Source organism: Chelonus insularis, unplaced genomic scaffold (genome assembly GCF_013357705.1).
Source record: "Chelonus insularis isolate UGA/USDA-ARS -01 unplaced genomic scaffold, ASM1335770v1 contig_355_pilon, whole genome shotgun sequence".
Taxonomy (NCBI): domain Eukaryota; kingdom Metazoa; phylum Arthropoda; class Insecta; order Hymenoptera; family Braconidae; genus Chelonus; species Chelonus insularis.
In genome coordinates, this window is record NW_023276520.1 from 336,217 (window position 1) to 359,553 (window position 23,337).

The 23,337-nt window shown below is 29.5% G+C and overlaps 2 protein-coding genes and 1 long non-coding RNA gene across 9 annotated transcripts in view; 2 read left to right on the plus strand and 1 right to left on the minus strand.

Annotated features, from left to right (window-relative positions):
* LOC118066775 (uncharacterized) lies at positions 1-5,087 on the plus strand. Of its 7 annotated transcripts, none has more exons than XM_035083091.1 (5): positions 1-572; positions 889-1,195; positions 1,451-1,469; positions 2,168-2,272; positions 3,933-5,087. In XM_035083091.1, exons 2-5 carry the CDS (start codon positions 1,010-1,012, stop codon positions 3,977-3,979), a joined length of 357 nt encoding a protein of 118 aa, XP_034938982.1. In that variant the 5' UTR covers positions 1-572; positions 889-1,009; the 3' UTR covers positions 3,980-5,087. The 7 variants fall into 7 exon arrangements, with proteins under 7 accessions (XP_034938982.1, XP_034938989.1, XP_034938983.1 ...); XM_035083098.1 differs by having other exon boundaries at positions 889-1,192; XM_035083092.1 differs by having other exon boundaries at positions 1-366.
* Positions 1-23,337, minus strand: part of LOC118066777 (uncharacterized) — a 25,423-nt gene continuing 2,086 nt past the window's right edge. The window contains exons 3-9 of the long non-coding RNA XR_004690294.1: positions 22,584-22,725; positions 3,396-3,501; positions 3,204-3,314; positions 2,499-2,640; positions 981-1,172; positions 209-321; positions 1-124 (exon numbers count right to left, since the gene is read on the minus strand). This is a non-coding gene — a long non-coding RNA (uncharacterized lncRNA). The remainder of the gene's footprint in view (positions 125-208; positions 322-980; positions 1,173-2,498; positions 2,641-3,203; positions 3,315-3,395; positions 3,502-22,583; positions 22,726-23,337) is intronic.
* Positions 7,885-23,337, plus strand: part of LOC118066763 (dynein heavy chain 7, axonemal-like) — a 16,332-nt gene continuing 879 nt past the window's right edge. Inside the window, 39 exon segments of the mRNA XM_035083073.1 lie at positions 7,885-7,985; positions 8,066-8,287; positions 8,399-8,696; positions 8,780-9,127; positions 9,321-9,586; positions 9,656-9,809; positions 9,887-10,113; positions 10,189-10,390; positions 10,622-10,856; positions 11,127-11,242; positions 11,341-11,634; positions 11,756-12,013; positions 12,816-13,100; positions 13,175-13,423; positions 13,505-14,020; positions 14,156-14,296; positions 14,546-14,767; positions 14,841-15,292; positions 15,380-15,577; positions 15,655-15,802; positions 15,869-16,081; positions 16,158-16,400; positions 16,402-16,713; positions 16,798-17,043; positions 17,139-17,368; positions 17,678-17,897; positions 17,963-18,151; positions 18,243-18,617; positions 18,701-18,873; positions 19,109-19,354; positions 19,437-19,724; positions 19,807-19,998; positions 20,064-20,290; positions 20,375-20,748; positions 21,069-21,249; positions 21,341-21,529; positions 21,803-22,400; positions 22,499-22,757; positions 23,039-23,273. Of these exon segments, the coding sequence (XP_034938964.1) occupies positions 7,900-7,985; positions 8,066-8,287; positions 8,399-8,696; positions 8,780-9,127; positions 9,321-9,586; positions 9,656-9,809; positions 9,887-10,113; positions 10,189-10,390; positions 10,622-10,856; positions 11,127-11,242; positions 11,341-11,634; positions 11,756-12,013; positions 12,816-13,100; positions 13,175-13,423; positions 13,505-14,020; positions 14,156-14,296; positions 14,546-14,767; positions 14,841-15,292; positions 15,380-15,577; positions 15,655-15,802; positions 15,869-16,081; positions 16,158-16,400; positions 16,402-16,713; positions 16,798-17,043; positions 17,139-17,368; positions 17,678-17,897; positions 17,963-18,151; positions 18,243-18,617; positions 18,701-18,873; positions 19,109-19,354; positions 19,437-19,724; positions 19,807-19,998; positions 20,064-20,290; positions 20,375-20,748; positions 21,069-21,249; positions 21,341-21,529; positions 21,803-22,400; positions 22,499-22,757; positions 23,039-23,273 (9,907 nt within the window). The 5' untranslated portion in view covers positions 7,885-7,899.

The window sequence follows — 23,337 nt, forward strand, 5'->3', positions numbered from 1 at the left end:
ATTGTGGAGGCGCATGCTCGAAAATATTTTGCGAGAGGGGGTGACATATTCAGTAGAGAAAGCCAGGCACGAAGCAGCCGATCATTACGAGGTATCCGGGTCGCCGGGCGTTCGTCGACACCAACTGAAACACACAGAAACGTGTTGTATTTTTTATCATTCCGATAATATATATTTTATTATAATTACTTTTTTACCATTTACTTACTACGTCATTTTCATTAACTTTTGCAGTACGTAAGGTATTATCTGATATATTTTTATTGTTCACGTTGATTCTTCCTGTGTTAAATAAATCACTTCAATGATCAGGAAGACTAACTGTGAAAGAAAAAAGGAAGGAAAACTCAACTAAACCGTAAATCCGTAATATGATGCAACAAACACACACTTTTTTCTATTAGTCCTCTCTCTTTTTTCTCACTTTCAACTTTTCTATTTATAACATTCTTATACTTTTGTGTATATTTTTTCTCTATATCAAACATGTGCCACCTGTAGCTGAGTTATCTCTTCCTCACAATTGATATTTGCCAGATATCTTAGGACGTTTGTGCTAATAATTTAAATGGGTGTTTTTAATTTTTTTAATTTCATTTTCACTATTTTTTTAAGATTTTTTTATTTATTCAAGTATTATAATTCATGTAATAATGTTATATATTCAATATTATTCTTTATCTCAATTTTTCTTCTGCTGTTTTGTTTCTTAATTATCTTCTGTACACAAAGATTGCATAGTTTGTAGAGAATTTCATTAGCATTTATTCACAACTCGACAAAACTCGTTGTCTCCTTGGCGTTTTATGAATTTAAAAATACTTTTATATAAAATTAAATATTTCTAAATAGATTTTATAATTGTATATTATTTTCTTTTATTTTCAGTTAAAATAACTAACTGTGAAAAATGTGGAGATAATTCATATTAAAAAATATTCCATCAAGAAAAGACTGTTGAAAATATTTATATTATATACCTGAGTGATAAATAGTTGGTATTCGAACAATGTCTTTGACGTTTCAATCGCCAGTGCTGGATGAACATGAAACAAAATTGATGACAGGAAACCTTGAGGAACGAAAAGAAGCTTTCAAAGAGGATGAAGAGCTTATGCGGGAAACAACAAAATTCATCACTGACGTGATCGAAACTGCTGCCTCGGAAGCCTCTAAAAGGAAATTACAAAATGTAGTTAGTACATTTTTATATAAAAATATTCACTAGTTTTTTTTTTTGAAAGATTAATTCAGGGATTAAAGTCAAAAATCGATTTGTTTCTCAATTAAAAAAGGATTATTTTAATATTTAATTTAGATTATTTCAATATATAAGTAACTTAAATTATAAATTCTACAATATGTGCTAGATTATCAAGTTAGCCTTCATTACCACAGATTTCAAAAAGCTTATTAATATTTATGATTCTATCATGCCTTTCTGTTACAGAATGACGGAGTAAACGAAGGTAAAATATCAAGTCTTTCTAACGGTATGAAAGAAATTCAGTACTTTTTTTTTTATTATAAATGTCATTCTCATCTTTTAGTAAGTTTAGTAAGTAGTTTATGGCTAACGAAATTAGTTTATCAAAAAATTAATATTTTACTATTAGTTCATGTCTACATCTTAAAATACCATATTCCTTTTAACTATTTTTATTGCAGATTCATTTTTGCTATAAAAATATGATTTTTTAAATGAAATATTGGCTGAAATATATTTTCATGAATTTTCTAGAAATTGATTTTTCATTTCGATGTTGGAATGTTTTCCTCGCTTACAAATATTTTGAATGAATACAAAGAGTAATACTGTCATAACCATGGAGTTATAAAATTTTTATCGGAATATTTCATCTGAATACAATGGAAGGTTATGAAAAAATAGTAAAACATTTATTTATTTATTTCCAATTTTTTATAAGGAAAACTTTTATCCCTTCATACAATTATTGTAGTACTTTAAATATTTTATGTTCAATTAATCCTTGTCTTATAAGAAGCCTTTTCTTCCCTATCATCACAACCCTTAGAAGAGTAGGTGTATTTTATTTATTCATTAACAGTCGGGTTAATAAATGAGTATTTGAGAAATTAACGTATAGAAGCTAGAGTAGTATTGCTAACAGTAAAATAACAAAGTGCTAAAATGCATGTTATGCAGGCAGTAGATTAAAAGGCGGCAATATCATCGCTGGATGGAACAACCGTGCCCGTGGCTTTTGCAATCGGATCCTAAATGCAGTCTGCCCATGCTTCACAAATAATGGTAAAATCGTAGAGACTGATTTAACTAAATAAACACAAATGGCAAATTATCCGCGTGCTATCACAACTCGTCAGCAATATACATGCAACTACCAACACAAGACTGCTGTCAATCTTCAAATTTGCTTGTAATCTTGCATTGTATCATCGTATATCAATCAACCAATCAACCACTCTTATCCAGACTTCATTGACATCTCATCGATTTGTTAAAGTGTTATATGTACCTCTGTTCTGTGCTTTGTATTTTAGTATTGACAGAGTTTGCTCCCTCTTTTTATTGTTCTGGATACTTTGCACAAAGAAAGGAATTTTTTAAATAATTTCATCTTCATAGTCTCTTGTCAATAATTCTGATTGCATGTGTATCTAAAACAGAGTGATTTTATTAGTCTACTATTTTTTAAAAAGATTTTCATTTAAAAAGTTTCAAAGGCTACTGTATCGTTATTTCATGTAGGATTTTCTTTATGAGTTTAGTTGAAATACTTTATATTGAAAAAGATATTACAAAAGTAGAGTTCACTTTGGAATATTTCACTATTTTTCAATATACATCATGTTCTATAAAGTTTATAAAGTTATTTTAAAATAGAATGAAATAAAAAGCTTAAAATTAAAAAATTTTTTTTTTTCATAACTTGACTAGAAGTCGTAGATTTTTTGAAAAATTTACTACCAAGCTTTCCAAGAATAGGTCAAATTGAACATTGTCTTTATAGGTTTATACCTCCATAACTCGACAATAAATTGGCGTACAATACTTTAAAAGACGAAATAAAGTTTACAATACAAGCTTCCTAACTCACAAAATTTTTAATTATTGAGTTTCATTTGATCTTTTTTATAGCAAAGTTTTTAAAAAATAAATTGATTAAAAATTTTAATTCATCCTATAATGAAATCATTAATAACAATAAAAAATAAGATACCTTTCTTGGTGTAAAAAATTTGTTTCCAACTTTATCACAAGCACTTACAAACTACATGTTTGTGCATTACTACACCAAGAACAAATCCTGTGAAAATAGTTCTTCCTGAACCTGAAACCAATTTGTTAAAGAAGATTAATTAAAAGAACAATAAACGTAGTTTATTATTATTTTGTAATGAATGAACTGTACCTTCAGTTGAGAATTTATTTCCAAGCATTTACACAGCTGTAAATGTCATTACTTCCATCCACATAATAAACCACAGCTGACACTGCAGAGGCCACAAGCATAAACCCTAAAATTCCAAACAAGTCATTAAAAAAAGATCACTGCATGTTTTTTCTATCATTAGTTCATGAGTTCACAACAGTGATTAAATATTAATTAATAAAATTCCTTCAATTTAATGAAATAAACACTCAAATAAAAGTCATCGAGAGTGGTAATAGAATAGAATATCCATTTACAAGCTTGATATAATAAATTAAAATTAGACTTCATAAAATTATGCTTAAATGTATGAGTGTGTGATATAGTTGCATCAGTAAAATAGTAACAATAAATGTATAAATAGCAATAGATATTGGAAGGAAAATATTTACAAACATTAGTCGTTATTGTGCATGTTCAGAGAAGTAGTTGTTTTAAAGAGAATATTAATAAATATTAAAGATGTATAAATAGTTACAATCGGTGCCAATATATTAGAATTTATTGTTTCTATAGAGTTGTTCGCCTGGACACCGTACCGTTTTCGCTTCTCGAGACCTTAACTACTTTCTGAACCACGTCAAATAATCCATCAAGTGAATTCGTGGACCTTCGTGATTTTTACGTCATAATTTACTAATTATTTTTAATTACTTCAACTTAATCACCAGTGATTTATTTCTTTTTTTTTTACCTCTAAACATCAAAGTACTGAGTTTATTATTAATAAACAAGAAATAATTAAAGTAATTTTATAAAAAATTTTACGTTAATTAATAATTGCTTGCAAATAATATTATTTGTACACAAAAACTAATACCTGAGTAAAAGTAATTAAGTAAAATATAAAGTAAAGTTTGAATCAAAGTTGGAAAAAATTGGAAAGAATCAGAAAGAACTTTAGCAATATTATTTATATAAGTTGTGGATATAAAAAGTTTAAAGAGTATAAAATAATATTTATTGTTGTATTTAGTGTAAAAACAAATAATGGCAATTAATCATTGAGAGAGATATTTATTAACTTTAAGGTACCTTGAAAGTATGACTATTTAATTAAATTAATTTTTTATCTGATCGTCAATTAAATAAACAGTTTATTATTTAAAAAAAATCTGCTAGCAATACAAAGGTTTTAATTAATTCGCCTCAAGTGTTAAAATAAATCTGTCAAGGAGTGGTTATGATTTACAATAAAAAACCACTTGAGTATAACCGACAGGTACAAATTCAATTTTATATTCAATTAATAAAATTGTTTGAGTAAACTTAGTGTCGCTCCGAGCACTTTCGTTATATATTTATCTCTGGATTATGATATTTTACCACCTAAAAAAGCTCAAAAATAAACAGAGTGTACGAAATAATATTTATAGATGTAAGAATACTGTATTTTTTATTTTTTCGGTTAGGCTAGTTTTGTATACGACCTTATAATCTTTAAAAATTATCTAAAGAAAAAACTATTGTTTTACCGTCCTAAATGAATAAATTTATATCATGGAATGAATAAAAAATAAAATCAATAAATTATATCGTATAATAACAATGTTTATCATAAATATATATATATATCAATATAAAGGGATCAAAAGATGGCAATTTCACATATGTAAACATGACAATCAGAAAATTTTGTGAAATAGATAAAATTAATAATACACATATGCAAGCAAATAAAATATTAATAAATCATTGAAATTTATTGTAATCATCTTCTCTGTAAAATATATATCTATAAGTTCTAAACTTCTAGAAACACATAAAATTTATTGTGATGTATAGAATTGATGTTTTACTGCTAGAAAGAGAAAATAAAAAATTGTATTGTGTAATATAAATGAAAATAAAAAATAAATAAAAATAAACAATAAATATTTTGTTATTTTATTTATGGTGTAACCAGTAAATATTTATTATTTTGTCGTAATTGCCAACCTGTATAATTGTTTCCACCAGATTCAGTACAAACTTTGAAATAGATTTCATTGCATGTGAACCCAACATCCTAGCAACCAATTTAACAATTCTATGGTAACGAAGTTATGACTAAGAGTCAATGAAACCTCACATATTCACTGAGTTATTGCTTCATTGTTACTTCGTACTTAACAGATATTAATTGGTTCTAAGTTTGTTTACGTAAATCAACATTTCTATTAAGAAAGATGAAACTAGAATAGAAAGTGTTGAAGATAAATTAAAAATATGGATTTTCCCAGCTTCCAAAGATATGGTAAATTGATGATCGATTATAAAAAACAATCAGCTACAAGGAAAAGGGTGAAAGAAAATGATGAGAAGCCAGATGTACGGAAGAGAAAAATCCGGAAGACTTTGAACGATGATGATAATGATGGTGATGAATGTGAAGATGGTATAGACAGTGATGATAGCTTGGAAGGATCCACCTTTTTGTTGGATACCACAGTAGATTGTTCATTCAAGGATCCAAGAAGGTAGACACTAGATAAAATTTCAATTTATGCTTTTCAATAAGTTTTAATAAATGTATCACTTTAGATCACAAAAAGATTCATTTTTAAAACTTCGACAGCAAAAAGAGCGAATTTTTAAAATGCATTGTTACACGACACTCCGTAAGAGACGTGAAGAGTTTCGACAAAATTTAATACAAATGATAAAAGAGGAAGAACTAGAAGCTGATATTGAACCAATGGCTTTGGGAACTGATACCACCACAGACCCTACTGAAGAATACTTATCGAAATATTATTACTACATTATGCATGGGATTGATAATGTTCATGTAGCTTCTATGGACTCTGAATTGCTCAATAAAATCCTGATTTTAATACCTAAGAGGTTGAAAAAACGATTCAGAAATGTGCTAACTAATGTCTTGGAAGACACTAAAGAGTTTTATACTATGAGTTTGAAGAAATCGATTGTCGATTTTATCCTTGAAGATCCTAATAAAGATGAATTCGAAATGGAAAAAAAGAAGGTAAATGAAATTGAGAAAAGGTTTCGAATGATTTTATGTAAGCTAAAAAAGTGTTTTCAATTTAATGGTATTGCTGCAATAGATTTCAACGACCAAAGAAAGTTGTGAAGTCAAGAATTTACCTCCCCAACATAGTGCTAAATTTAAGCGAGTTCGAATAATGATCCAGAAAAATCTTCTTTTATATCATCCTTGTATAAAAAAAGCTATTGATTTGTGGCATCAAGAATTTAGGCAAGTTTCAAACTATTATAAAAATTATCCAACAAGTATTACAGTAATTTCAGCAACATAGTTCCTGGACTATTAATAAAATTATTTTTAACTATTATTATATAGCTCATTAAGATTTATTAATATCCAAGAATTAGAAAGAAATTATAATAAATCATTTGACTTATCAGAGTTTGAATCAATAGTTTCGAACATGATCAAAAAAACAATTACCACACTATGTAAAAACTGGTTGCCCAAGTTGATCAATTTTTTTTCAATGGTAAATAATTATTTGAAGAAGTAAAGATGAATTTAAAAAAATGATCAGTATTTTTTAAGTAAAATCATTGTAATATTCAAGGGCCAGAAGAAAGGGAATGTATTTATTGACTTTAATGACTGTAAAATGTCCAAGTTTTATAACTGTCTGGCTGTAGTGATGGAGAATCAACTTCGCAATCTTTGCCTGGAATCAATCAAAGACTTTCTTGATTTCCTTTCTAAGATTTCAGTAAGTTTAAATATTGATTTTTAAGAGTCAACATTTTTCAAACTAATTTACTTTATCTGAATTCCCTATCAATGTTGATTAACATTAAATATTAGTAAAAAGAATAATTTTCGTACAGTCTAGGGGATCACGTGACCAATTAGTAGTAAGTACATATATTTTTTTCCTTCTAAAAATGAAATTATAAACAAAAATATTTTAATTCATTCATTCATTATCTACTGTAGTATACGCCATGCAGTTTAAACATCAGTGTTTTAGTTAGAAATAAGACAGTAGGATTTGATCCATCCTTCAAGCTCGTTACAGATACATTGCTTATGCTCTTAATATCCTTATACAAAGCTGGTTGTGGATACCCAAGGATTGAGAGAAAGCTCTGCCAAAGTCATTCAACATCCATGAAGTCTTTGATGGTAAAACTCGTGTTTAATCTACTTAGATATTTTTTAGCTAGTGATTTACAATGTAGTTGGAATTTTCTTTTAAATATGCAGCCAAACATTGATAATAAAACTTTAGAATCCTTCAAAAATGAAATAGTTGAATTAATACATGAACATCAAGTTGGACCAGAACTTCAAATCCAGGACTTTGATAAATATATCACTCTTATCAATGGCAGTGATGAGGAATTTATCACTAATTTTTTGAGTGCAAACGTCGAACACGATTTTTCAGAATATGCTAAACTGATAGAAAAATATGATAAAATTACAAAAAATATCCCTATTGAATTTGATCGAGTTTTTTTTGGTGGATTCTTTGATGTTCATCGTGATGAATTAATGGAGTATATGACTAAATCTGCTCTAAAGTTGCGTAATAATCTAATTAATAAAATGATAGAAGATTACCAAGTTAAATCTAGAACGTAAGTATAATCAATTGGAAATAACACAATGTGATTTTTTTTTGAAGAATAACAAAAGTGGTGTCATTATTTTCCTCTAGAATTGGAGAAGACTATGAAAGTATAGCTGAAAGAGCTTTAGGCGAGCCAGCAAATACAAAAGATCTGATGGATTTGAAGGCTTTTGTTGTTAAAGCTGAAACTGAAATCAGTATAGACTTGGAAAATCGACTGAGAGAACTTTTGAAATATGTACAATTTCTTTCTGATTATACTCTTTTAACCCCTGTTGAACTCAAAACTAATAACTTTGCTTTTCAGTGGTAAGTAGTTTATTTCTAAAAGTTTTTTATGCCTGGTACAAATCAATATTTTCATAATAATATTAAATTTCTCGATAAATTTTATTCAATAAAATTATTGAAATTTTTTAGGTACCATCGTATGCCAGAAATTTTTGAGGAACATCGTAAAATAGTAGAAGCTAAAGCTCGTGAATATCAGAAAAAATTAAAAGCCAGAATAGAAAAATTCCAGAACGATTTAAAGATCTGGGAAAAATATTGTGATGAAATGCAATACTGGGGAAACGTTGATGAGATATTCCGGTATAAAAAAAAGGCGAGTAATCTCGAGAATCGATTGATAGGAGCCATGAAGACTATCAATGAATTCAATGAAGAGGAACAGATGTTTGGTTGGCCAATGTCACAATATCCACTTCGAAAAAAGGTAAAGTGTTAAAGGTATGTAATAAAAGAAATAAAAAAATCTAATCGAAAGTTTGTTCAACATTGATTATTCTACTGCTAAAGATTGCTGATAGTTTGTCACCTTATAAGAAATTCTATGACGTTGCTTGTGAGTTTTTAACACAACATGAAACATGGATGAGTTCAATGATTGGCAGTCATGATCCAGATTCTATTGAAGATGACTCAGGAACACATTACAGAACTATTTTAAAACTTGAAAAGTCATTTCAAGAACCTACGGTAAGAAAACTTGCAGAGAATATTAGAATGCAGATTGAAGAATTTAGAGAACATATGCCTCTCATTGGGACATTAGGGAATCCAGGGATGAAAGAGAGACATTGGACTCAAGTATCTGAGATTGTTGGATTCCCAATAAAAGTTGATGATAAAATGACGTTAGCTAAGGTATGTAATTATAAAGTTCAAGTACTTAATTAAAGCAAGTAATAAAGTGAGATATTTTTAAAAATTAATTTAACTACGTTTCATCAATAAAAGATAATTGCAATTATTAGGTCAGACAAAATAACTTTGACTTTTATTATTCATAATATTTGAATCTTGGATGATATGTAGTAATCATAGAATTTTTTTCCAGATCATTGATTTTGGATTGGACGAATATGTTCCAAAGTTTGAAGGAATATCTGAAGCAGCAACAAAAGAAAGTAATCTTGAAAAGGCTTTATTGAAAATGCATGCAGATTGGACAAATGTCGAATTTACAGTAAATCCATATAGAGATACTGGGACTTATGTCATAGCAAGTATTGACGAAATCCAGTTGCTGTTAGACGATCATCTTACTAAAGCTCAAACCATGAAAAATTCACTTTATATTAAGCCATTTGAGAAAGAAACTCTGTAAGAAGATGAATAATATTTTATACTTTTAGATTAAATAATCATTTTTGAACATTAAACATTTTATAGCGAATGGGAAGCGAAATTGTATTTACTCCAAGATATCATGGATTATTGGCTGAAAGTTCAAGCTACATGGATGTACTTAGAACCTATATTTTCCTCGCCAGATATTCAACAGCAAATGCCAGAAGAAGGTCGAAGATTTAGTGCAGTTGATAAGGTTTTATTTTCTAGATTTTTTTTAACTTCATTTTGAATGAAATAGAAGAGTAAATATTATTTTTCTCTGGTTTGTAGATCTGGAGAGATATAATGAACTCAGTGGTGCAGGATCCAAAGGTTATTTCTGTTATCGAGATAGATAAAATGTTGGATCGTTTAAAAAAGTGTACTGGATTGTTGGATTTAATTCAAAAGGGTTTGAATGATTATTTGGAGAAGAAAAGATTATTTTTTCCACGGTTCTTTTTCTTGTCAAACGATGAATTGTTGGAAATTTTATCTGAAACTAAAGATCCAACAAGGTAAGATTTAAATGTCAATAATCAAATACAGGTCAGGAGATAAAAATAAATCGTTAATAACTGTTTGTTTTACAGAGTCCAACCGCACTTGAAAAAATGTTTTGATGGTATAGCAAAATTGCAGTTTACAGAGGAAATGGAAGCTATTGCTATGGAATCATCTGAGGGAGAAGTAATAATGTTGGAGAATAAAATTGACACAGCTAGTGCTAGAGGACAAGTGGAAAAGTGGCTGGTTGAATTAGAAAGTGAAATGAAAAAAAGTGTCCGTGCCCAAGTAAGGGATTTTAAAAAAATTCTAAATAAAGACCTTTCATGATAAAGTTACCTATATTTTACGTCCCAGTAAAAACGATTACAAAAGAATACCAAACAGTGAGGAGTATTTTAAAGCTTTACCCTATTTGAATTTAAATTTTTTCGTTTATCCACTCCTATTATCTGATTATTCGATACAGTAATAAAACATAGCTCCAAGTAATCTTTTATTGATCGTTTATTTATACAGATAATAAAGACCAAAGAATCATATCTGATAAAAGAACGTAGAGAATGGGTACTTCTATGGCCAGGACAAACAATACTCTGTATCGGACAACTTTATTGGGCTGCAAATGTAACATCTGCTTTTCCCCAAGGTCTCAAAGCTCTTGAAGCTTATATTGGAGTTTGCAATGAAGAGTTAAATCATATTGTGGAACTTGTCCGAGGAAAATTATCCAAGGAAAAACGTATTAACCTTGGTAAGAAGATATCAAATGAAGAACTGTAATAATAAAAATAAAATAAGTTGTGGTTTACGTAACACTCCATAAAAGTGAAGTGTACATAGATGTAATAAATGTATATGACATGATTTCCCTCTAGAATAATTATCATTCTCATAATGAAAAAACATGAATCATAAAATAATAAAATTCACATTTTTGTATGTTAGAATATTCGTCATTATAATAAGATCAGTAAAAAACTGCTATGCTTCATTAAATATTTGTTTAATTATCCAATTCCAGAGGCACTGATAACTCTAGATGTACATAGCAGAGATGTTTTAGTAGACTTATGGGAGAAAGAAGTAGAAAAAGCTACAGACTTCAAGTGGTTATGCCAACTGCGTTATTATTGGATGGTATGCAAGTAGAGAATCATTAATAAAAATGATTGTTAATGTTAAATAAATTCCATTTGATTAGAATTTTTGGGAAATCATATTCTTTCTTTCTCTAGGATGAAGATCTAGTAATCATGATGATAAACTCTTCACTAGATTATGGCTACGAATACTTAGGTAATTCACCTAGACTTGTCATCACTCCCCTGACTGACAGATGCTACAGAACTTTATTTGGAGCACTTGCACTACATCTTGGTGGAGCACCAGAAGGTCCGGCGGGTACGGGGAAGACAGAAACAACTAAAGACTTGGCAAAAGCGATAGCTAAGCAATGTATTGTCTTCAACTGTTCTGATGGTTTGGATTATATTGCTCTGGGGAAGTTTTTTAAAGAAAGTATTTTATTTGTCTTTTTCATTGTTCTAAAATGATTGCAATAGTTTAACTTTTATTAAACTCTAAATGACTAGAGTATTTATTTCATTTGAAATATTGATTTAAAAAGTAAGAAAAATACAATTATTTCAGGGTTTAGCTGCTTCTGGAGCATGGGCTTGCTTCGATGAATTCAACAGAATCAATTTAGAAGTATTATCGGTCGTGGCTCAACAAATTTTGACCATTCAACAGGGAATCATATCTGGAAAGACTGAACTTTTTTTTGAAGGAACTGAAATAAATCTAAATCGTACTTGTGCTGTTTTTATTACAATGAATCCAGGATATGCAGGAAGAACTGAATTACCTGATAACTTGAAAGCTCTTTTTCGTTCAGTTGCAATGATGGTACCAATTTTATTATTTATTTTAAATTATTTAGATGGTTGGATTATTAATGATTTAGTTATTTTAATTCTGAATTTTATTTTTAATTATAAATAATGAGGTTTTGAAAATTTTATCATCATTAATTATTATGTCTAATTATTATTGATTGATTGTGGTCAACGAACATTAAACCTAACTTTGCCAATGCTGATTATCTTGGCAAAATGTATGCTTAAGTCATTAGTAAACCACTCGAAACCAACTGTCAAATATTCTTATTATAAATGCTGAAAATGAGCTGAGAGTTAGTTAGATTGTCACACATTACATGGAAGTTGTTTTTTAGTCTAAAGATGACTCCTAGTGACTGACAGTTATTTTCACCCAAGCTAGTTGGAATTTAAAGTTAATTTTAACTGACTCATATCTAATTGAAATCACATTTCACATTTAAACTCTATCAGCATAATTTGTATCGTATTCTCGTGTCTTCTGTTCAACTTGGCATAGATTATGTTAGCAGATATAATTCTATATGAGAATTTAATTCTATATAAGTTGGCTGGATTTGCTTCCAATTGTATCTGATACGATTTGTGAAAATGTCAGAGATGAAATTTCAGATCATTAATTGATAAACTGAATGCTACTTTTTTTATTTATCAGATTTAATAATTAGCATGTTCGACATTTTACTAATTACATCAAACTTTTTTCTTCGAATTAAAATTTTTGACAGCAATACTTTTTAGTTCATTACTGAATGGAATATGTAGAGTTGAACGTAACTTTAATTTACTTAATTTGAACAAATTTCTAGGTTCCAGATTACAAATTGATTGCCGAAAACACTCTGTATTCTTATGGATTCCATAATGCTCGTCCTCTATCAGTAAAAATAGTAATGGCCTATCAATTATGCTCCGAACAATTATCCAGCCAAAGTCATTACGATTATGGAATGAGAGCAGTTAAATCAGTGCTTTTATCAGCTAGAAATCTCAAACTCAAATACCCGGAAGAGAGTGAAGATATTTTAATACTACGTAGCATTAATGACGTGAATCTTCCTAAATTCTTAAACCACGATCTACCTCTCTTTCAAGTAAGTGCCTACCAAATCATGAATATTCTTATTCTATACTTGAACATGTCGTTAATTAAAATCATTTTTTTCAGAGTATTACTTCCGATCTATTTCCCGATATAGTACTTCCCACTCCAGATTACCAAGAACTAAATGAATGCATTTTTGAAGTATGTGCTGAATCCAATATACAATGTGTTCCATCTTTTCTCGAAAAAATCCATCAAATTTATGAAATGATGATTGTTAGACATGGATTTATGATTATCGGCAATCCTTTCAGTGGAAAAACTAGTGCATATAAAATGCTAGCTAAAGCTCTTGAACTTTGTGAACAAAAAGTATCAAATATTTGCTATATTTTTACATTAGTTGAAAATTAATTTATTTAAATAAAAAAATTTTGATTATTTTTTAAAAAGAATGTTTTAGATGAACACAAAGTTGAAATATCAATAATAAACCCAAAATCAATAACAATGGGAGAATTATACGGGGAATTTGATGCAGCATCTCATGAATGGAGTGATGGTGTACTGGCAATTAATTATCGAGCTTTTGCTACATCTACAAACAAAAATCGAAAATGGTTAATTTTTGATGGTCCTATTGATGCTATATGGATTGAAAACATGAACACAGTATTGGATGACAACAAGAAACTGTGCCTTATGAGTGGAGAAATAATTCAACTAGCAGAGACGACTAATTTAATTTTTGAATCAATGGACCTAGAATCAGCATCACCAGCTACTGTGTCTCGTTGTGGAATGATTTACATGGAACCTGAAGCTTTGGGATGGGAAGTTTTATTGAAGTCTTGGATCAATATGTTACCAGAAATCTTTGGAGATTTTTTAAAATCATTCTTACACGAGTCTCTTTTTCTACGATTTTGTAAACCTCTATTTCATCTTTTAAGACGACATAACTTGAAGGTTATTATTCTTTTTTATAATCAGAAAAAGTTGAAATTGTGATTATAATATTTATTGAGTATTGATAATTTAATTGTTGAGTTATTGTTTCAAAGCTAATAAGTTAACAGTATTGTATGTTATATTAAATTGTAGGCGATCTGTCCGATGCCTGATTCAAATCTCCTGAGGTCAATTACGTATTTAATGGACTGTTTTATTAACGAATACCGTGTTGAAAGCTCTGAAAAGGAAAGTGGGACACCTAATAAATTAGATCTTCGAGCACAACTGGAGGTAACTGCCGCAAAAAAACGTTACAGCTAATCAATGCTCTTATCTTTGCAGAGTAGACTAACATCAATTTTACAATAAATAACTTAGAAATGTTGTTAAATTAAGGGAAACTGTTCCCATAAGCTTACGCGAAAAATTAAGAATTAATTCAATATACAATAATTAAATTCTATCTGCAATATTTTTTCAATTATGAAGAGTATAAGACATTTTTATTAATTAATAAAACTTTTATTAAAATTTTCAAAGGGTTCATTTTTTTTCTCATGCATTTGGGCAATGGGTGGAACTCTAGAAGCAAGTCAGCGAGAAAAGTTTAGTATTTTATTTCGAGGTTTATTAGAGAAAGAATTTCCATCAAGTCTCCAACAGCTATTTCAACTCACTGAACCTGTTTTGCCTCCTGCAAAGCCATATATTTATATCATGCCGAAAGAAGGACTTGTCTTCGATTACCGATTTATCCGAGAGGTATTTCCATCGACCAACCACTAATAATAATCTATTTCTATTACATCTAAATAAAATTACCCATGCTCCTTAGGGTAAAGGAAAATGGAAACTGTGGTCTGATGAATTATTGAATGTTCCACCAATACCAAGAGATCTTCCGATGAATCAAATAATAGTTCCTACAGTTGATACTGTAAGGTATACAACATTATTCCAGTTACTGGTACAACATGGCAAACCTGTGCTTTTCGTCGGATCAACTGGAACTGGAAAATCAGCTTACATCAACGACTTTTTGTTAAAGAAGAATGACACAAGTATTTTTAAACCTTTGCTTATTAATTTTTCTGCTCAAACATCAACTAGTAAAACTCAGGACATCATTATGAGTAAATTAGACAAAAGACGGAAAGGTGTATATGGTCCACCTATTGGTAAACGATGGGTGGTCTTTGTTGATGATGTTTCGATGCCTCTGAAGGAAATTCATGGTGCTCAACCACCTATTGAATTATTGAGGCAGCTTTTAGATCATTCTCAATGGTAAACTACTATCAAAATTTATTGAAATGTTTTTAATTTCACAAATTACAAATTTTTTACTCTTTTAATTTCGGAACATTATGCTAGGTATGATAAAAAAGAAAAAACTCCTATTAAATTAATTGAAGTACAGCTAATGTGTGCTATGAGTCCACCAGAAAGTGCAGAAAGAGAAATTACTCCAAGATTTAAAAGACATTTTTTTACTCTTGGAATATCTGAGTTTCAAGATGATATAATGACCATGATTTTCAGCAAAATTGTTTTATGGCATTTAGATACAAGGTTGAATATATTTTTAATTATTAGTTATTTAAAAAATTATTTTAATCTATTAATCATCATTTTTATTAATTTTCCAGAGGTTTCAGCAAAGAATTTGATCCTTGCATTGATCAAGTAGTTCAAGCAACTCTAGATATTTATAAACGAAGTTTAGAAAACCTTTTACCAACTCCATCAAAGTCACATTATTTATTCAACCTGCGTGACTTTTCAAGAGTCATACAAGTAAATTAAATATCTTCAGAAATAAATTTTCTCAATAAAAAAAAATAATAAAATTTGATGTTCTAGGGTGTACTCATGTCAGTTCCTGAATCAATGCCAACTTTAGCATGCATGAAGAGGCTTTGGGTGCACGAGATCTTGCGTGTATTTGGAGATAGATTAATAGATAAATCTGACACTGATTGGTTAATCCATCAACTCCGGATTGTGGTAGAGCAAAGAATGGAGTCAAACTTTGATGCTCTATTTGAGGATCTTGCTGAAGATCCAAATAAACCAGTATGTTTATAAAATCATCATTATAATTTATGAGATTTGTGTGTTTATTTACGAATAAAATGAAAATATTTTTCAGATCGGTGAGCAAGAGTTGAGAAAACTCATTTATTGTGACTTTATTGATCCAAAAGCCGATGTTAGATTGTACAAAGAAATTCCTGACCTAGAATTATTAAAATCGATTGTTGAGGGATATCTAGTGGAGTATAATTCCATGACAAAGAAGCCAATGAATCTAGTTCTCTTCAGGTTTATTTTCTTCAAACGAAGCTTATTAATTACTCTATTGAATCCAATAAGTAAATGATCTATTTTTCATCAGGTTTGCCATAGAACATTTATCTAGAATCGCTCGAATTATTAAACAACCTAGAGGTCATGCATTGATCATTGGTGTTGGAGGTTCTGGAAGGCAGTCTATGGCAAGATTAGCGTCTCATATATGTGAATTCGATCTCTTTCAAGTGGAAATCACTAAGCATTATGGCATTCATGAATGGCACGAAGACATAAAGAAGATATTGAAGAAAGCTACTGCTACAGAGTTAAATTCCTCTTTTCTTTTCACTGACAATCAAATAAAGCAAGAAAGTTTTCTTGAAGACATCAGCAATATGCTTAACTCTGGCGAGGTTATCTCAAGTTTTTGTCAACTATTTACAATTGGATGAAGCATAATAGAATTTTTTAGATAAAATAAAAATAACATTCTTCAGGTTCCAAACATTTTCAATGCTGATGAAAAAGCGGAAATATGTGAAAGGATGCGTCAAGTTGATCGACAGAGAGAACGAGCTATGCAAACTGATGGTAGCACAGTTGCTCTATTTAATTTATTCGTACAAATAGTTCGAGATCAATTGCATATTGTGCTTGCAATGTCACCAATTGGAGATGGTTTTCGCAATAAAATCAGAACATTTCCAGCATTGGTTAATTGTTGTACAATTGACTGGCTGCAAGTAATTTAAATTTTTAGTGACTTAAAAAATATTTAGTTATTTTTAGAGATAAATTTTAGTTGACTTCTAACATTGTGAATGATGATAATTGATAGCCTTGGCCAGAAGATGCTCTATTGGCTGTAGCAACAAAATTTCTAGGTGAAATCGAGTTATCTGATCATGAGAGAGAAGCTGGCGTTAATATGTGTCAATTCTTTCACACTTCCACTCAAGTGTTAAGTAAAGAGTTCTATACTCGGTTAAGAAGATACAATTATGTCACTCCAACTTCGTATCTTGAAATGATAAACACATTCAAAGATCTTTTGATCAAAAAAAGGAAGTAAGAGATGAAAAAATAACAAAGTTATACTTAAATGAAGGATTGCTGAAATATAAAAAATAAAATAGAGCAGAAAAACTGATATTAATTTTTAATTATCTTTTTTAATAGCATCCTAAAATTGAATTATTCAGAGGTTTTTTAATTTACTCCTCCATATCTCACCCTCTGATTTAAATTCGTTTTTTAAATTGTTGCTCTCAAATTAATTCACTAGTGATCCTTTATTTTTTTTTAGTAAAATAATTAATAACACTTGCAAAAAGTTCAAATAATTTTCATTCATGAATGAAAAATATTTTATTACAGAGAAATAATGCTTGCAAAAACTCGATATGAGGGTGGTGTTGAAAGTCTCAACTCAACTCAAAAGCAAATAGGCGAGATGCAAAAAACTTTGACTGATTTACAGCCACTTCTGGTCTCATCTGCTCATGATGTTCAGAAAATAGTAACAACTGTAGAGAAAGAGAGTTTGGAAGTAGCTGAAGTAGAAAAGGTCGTGAAAATCGATGAAGAAGCAGCTATGGTATGTAACAACTTTATGTGAAACATGCACTTAACACTTTTAGCTCAAATGTTTTTATTTTACAGAGAGCAGCTGCTGAAGCTGAAGTAATAAAAACTGAATGCGATGAAAATTTATCTGAAGCAATGCCAATTTTAATGCAAGCTCAGGAAGCTCTAAATACACTTACAACCACTGATATTGCTGTTGTAAGATCAATGAAAAGCCCACCTGCTAATGTCAAGCTTGTCATGGAGAGTATTTGTATTTTAAAAGTGCGAACAATTATTGTAGAATGACATTGTCATGTTTCATTACAAGTCATGAGTTTCTTTAAAAAAAAACTTTTTTCCAAACTTGTAACAGGAAATAAAACCGGAAAGAATCCAAACAGGAGATGGAAAAATTACAGACGATTATTGGAAAGCATCATTAAAAGTTCTAGCAGATGTTAAATTCTTAGATTCTCTAATTAATTTCGATAGGGATAATATTCCTGAACGAGTAATGACCATAATACGTAAAGATTACCTAGCCAATGCCAACTTTGACCCAGACAAAGTTAAAGCTTCATCGACTGCCTGTGAGGGTTTATGCAAATGGGTTTATGCTATATCGGAGTACGACAAAGTTGCTAAAGTGGTTGCACCAAAGAAGAAAGCTTTAGTCGAAGCACAAAAAGTTTACAATGAAGCCATGGAGAAATTGAGCACTAAGCGAGCACAATTAGGTGAAATACAGGTAAAATTTTAATTTCAAGTGTTTAAGTATTTTTGTACAATGAATTTCTAAAGAGAATTTATTGTCAAATGAAATATTTGCAGAGGAAACATGCACTCCTCGAAGCAGACTTGGCTTCAAGAAAAGCTGATTATCAAAAGATGATGGATAAAGTTACTGACTGTGAACAAAAATTGAAACGTGCTGAAGAATTAATTAGTGGACTTGGTGGAGAGTCTAGTCGGTGGACAAAAAGTGCTAGGGAATTAGGAGAGCGGTAAGCCATTTATTTATTGAACTTTATAATCAGTTGAATGTGTGATTTTTTTTTATTAAAAAAATTTTTAATCACTCTATTGAAAAAAAATTTCTACCCATCTGTTATTGACATGCTTTAGAACGTTCATCTTTGAGCGTGTCAATAGTAATTGGTTTATGACCAGCTGTTAAATAATTGGATGGTTTGCTCTTGTTATGGAAAATTGTTTAATCAAACTCAAATTTAAATCTAGGTACGATCGTTTAACTGGTGATATCATAATAGCCTCAGGAGTAATTGCGTATTTAGGAGTTTTCACGACACCTTATCGAGCCAAGCAAATCAAATTATGGGTTGAGAGATGTAAAAGTTTAAATGTGATTTGTACAGAAAATTTTTCCCTAAAAGATGTACTTGGTGATCCAGTTCTTGTGAGATCTTGGATGATAAATGAATTACCAAATGACTCATTCTCTATCGATAATGGGGTTATCATAAAGTAATTAATTTATAATTTAATCTTGCTAACTAATTGAAAAACTCAAATATTAAAAAATTAAAAATGATTTGTGAATTAATAGCAATGCAAGACGATGGCCACTAATAATTGATCCTCAGGGCCAAGCAAACAAGTGGATTAAAAATATGGAGAAACAAAATAATATGAATGTTATTCAACTCTCCCAACCTGATTACAGTAGACTATTAGAAAATGGAATACAGTTTGGTCAACCTGTTTTACTTGAGAATATTGGAGAAGAATTGGATGCTGTTTTGGAGCCTCTCTTACTCAAACAAACTTTCAAACAAGGAGGAGCTTTATGTATAAAACTTGGAGATTCTGTGATTGAATATAATTCAAATTTTAGGTATAATAAATATACAACCTTCCAAGTTACAGAATTAAATCAGCTTTCTACTTTATTGAAATATTTCTTTTTTACCTTTCAGATTTTATATGACTACAAGAATGAGTAATCCACATTATTTACCAGAAATCGTAGTTAAAGTAACTCTTCTCAATTTCACCATCACTCCAAGTGGTCTGGAAGATCAACTATTGAACATAGTAGTTGCTAAAGAACGACCAGATTTAGAATCAGAAAGGAATTCTCTTATTATTCAGAGTGCTAATAATAAAAAGTGAGCAATAATAAATATCAAATTCAATAGTCGAATTATTTTCAATTCACTTTTACTTATTAAAGGTTGTTGAAAGAAACAGAGAATAAAATATTAGAAATATTATCCACATCTCCAGGGAATATTCTAGATGATGAAGAAACGATTACAGTATTAACTTCCTCTAAAACATTAAGTAATGATATTCAATCTAAAGAAGCTGCTACTCAAATTACTGAGAAATCAATTGATGAAACAAGACTCCAATATAATTCAATAGCAGAGTATTCAACAGTCCTTTTTTTCACAATTGGTAAATCTATACATTTAATTGCCAAGTATAATTTAAACTACAAAAAAAAACAAATGCATTCATTTTAATTGCTATTAATTACAGAGGTCTTAGCAAACATTGATCCCATGTACCAGTACTCTCTCAGTTGGTTTATAAATCTATTTAAAATGTCAATCGATAACACAGGACAATCAGAAAATACAGAAACTCGCTTAAAAGAGTTAACACAAAATTTTACATATTCCCTTTATGTAAACATTTGTAGATCTCTCTTCGAAAAAGATAAGCTTTTATTTTCTATGCTGCTCTCTATAAATATTTCAAATCGATTGAAATCCGATATTTCGTCTAGCAACTGGCTATTTTTATTAACTGGTGGTGTAGGACTTGAAAATCCTTTATTAAATCCTTGCACTTGGCTTCCAGCCAAACTGTGGGATGAGTTATGTCGACTAAACAATCTTCCAGACTTTATAGTAAGTAATAATTAAACTATTTCATTTTAAAATATTTTTTATAAATATTTTATACAATTTAATAAACAAGTGTAAAAGCAACTATAAAGTAGAGAGACTACAAAATTTATGATTAATTTTTTTTTATTACTTTAAACTCATAATATTAATTTAACTAATTAACATCAACTGAATGGTCTTTGATCTTTGACTGCATTGAAAATGTTAATTGAGCAAAGGCATTTATATGAATATATGAATTTATAATTACGTTTATTATTGTTTTCATTAATTTTAAATTAAAATAATTGCAAAAAATAATAAAAAGTATTTTCCTTTAGGGTATTAAAGATTCATTTTCAAAGGATAATGCCCTCTGGAAGGAATTATTTGATTCTAAAGAGCCAGAAACTGTATCAATACCAAGTCCTTTTGATAAAATGACTAAATTTCAAAGACTTTTAATTCTCAAATGTATTCGACCTGATAAAATGATTTTAGCTGTTCAGGATTATGTGAAATGTAAAAAAAAAAATCATTCTTATAAATATTTATTTATATTTTAAATTATTGATATTATAATTAATGTATTGATATTATTATTATTATTTAGCTGAGCTGGGTCCAAAATTCATTGATCCTCCGCCATTCAATTTAGAATCATGTTACAATGATTCAATGAACACGATACCATTAATATTTATCCTAACGCCGGGAGCAAATCCAATACAAGTACTGCATAAATTTGCTGATAGCCAGGGTTATGAAACGAGTCGATTTTTTTCTCTATCGTTGGGACAAGGTAATAAATTTTAAATAAAACCCCTAATTTCATCGCTTATTAATTCCACGAATTTATTGGGTATTTAAAAAATATTGAACAAAAATATTCAAGTAATTAATTAAATATATTAATTAATATTTACTCTTCTGATTGTATATAAATAAAACAAGGCTACTGATTGAACTGTTTGATGCTCCAAATCTCATCAATGTTTTTCATTCATTTGGACATATTTTTTTGAAAGTAGTCAAATACAATAACCATTGAAATTAACAAATTAATTATTTTTAGGACAAGGAGTAATAGCTGAGGAATTAGTGAACAATGGAATGAAACATGGCTATTGGATTTTTCTTCAAAATTGCCATTTGGCTAAAAGCTGGATGGGAACATTGGAAAAAATCTGTGAAGGATTAACAGCAGATTCTGCTCATCCTGATTTTAGATTATGGTTGACCAGTTATCCTGTTGATTATTTCCCTATCACAGTTCTTCAAAACAGTGTGAAAATGACTAATGAACCACCTAAAGGCTTACGTGCTAACATAATTAAATCATATCTGAGTGATCCAATTAGTGATCCTGATTTCTTCGAATCATGTAAACAGTCTGAGACTTTTAAAAAACTTCTCTATAGTCTTTGTTTTTTTCACGGAGTTGTCCAAGAACGTAGGAAGTTTGGTGCTATTGGATGGAATAATGCGTACGAGTTTAATGAAAGTGATCTTCGCATCAGCGTACAACAGTTGCAAATTTATTTAAATCAATACCAGGATGTGCAGTTTGAAGCATTGAAATATTTAACAGGTGAATGCAATTATGGTGGAAGAGTTACTGATATTTGGGATCGACGAGCATTAAATACTATTTTATCAAAGTATTATAACGAGTATGTATTATTAAAATATTTCATCACAATCACAGATTATAAATAAAAGTCATGTGATGTTTATTTATTCATCAATTCAAGTGAAATATTTATTTTAGGGATGTTCTCACACAGGAAAAATATTTATTCGACGTGACCTCTGACATTTATTATTGTCCTACTGCTAGAGAATATAGTGCTTACCTGGAGTATACAAAACAACTTCCTTTAACTACACCCCCAAGCGTATTTGGAATGCATGAAAATGCTGATATTATCAAAGATCAGCAAGAGACTGAACTATTATGCTCATCTCTTTTATTAACTCAGGTAACTGTAGATAATGCTGTAACAAAAAAAAATTTATTAGCTGCTATTGTAATTTTTTTGATCTATTTAAAAATGTTTACCATAAACTAAAGGATCGATGGGTAAGAATAAAATATATAAATATATTTTTATTAATAAGTTAAAATAAAAAAACTAATTTTTTCTTGATGCATCAATAAGGATTTATGGGAACAAGAGGTAAAAATAATTTCTTGAATTATTTGAAGATAAATAAAAAATAAATCTCGACTTTAATCATCAATTGAATGAAAAAAAAAGTAAGGTTCAATATTCCAGATCTCATATTTTATTTTTGAATTTCATTACAGGAAAGTAAAGCTACCGGAATAACAGAGAAGTCATCTGATGATATAATTCTCTCGGTGACGACTGATATTTTGAACAAACTTCCAACTGATTTTAATCTTGAAAAAGCACTTGAGAAGTATCCAACTTCATACAACCAAAGTATGAATACAGTTTTAATTCAAGAAATGAGTCGATTTAATAAATTGCTCAGCTGCATTCGATCAAGTCTTATAAATGTCCAGCGAGCAATCAAAGGTTTTATTCTTTTAGTTGAAAATTATGGATAGAATAATAGTCTTTCCGCTAAAGACCATCAACA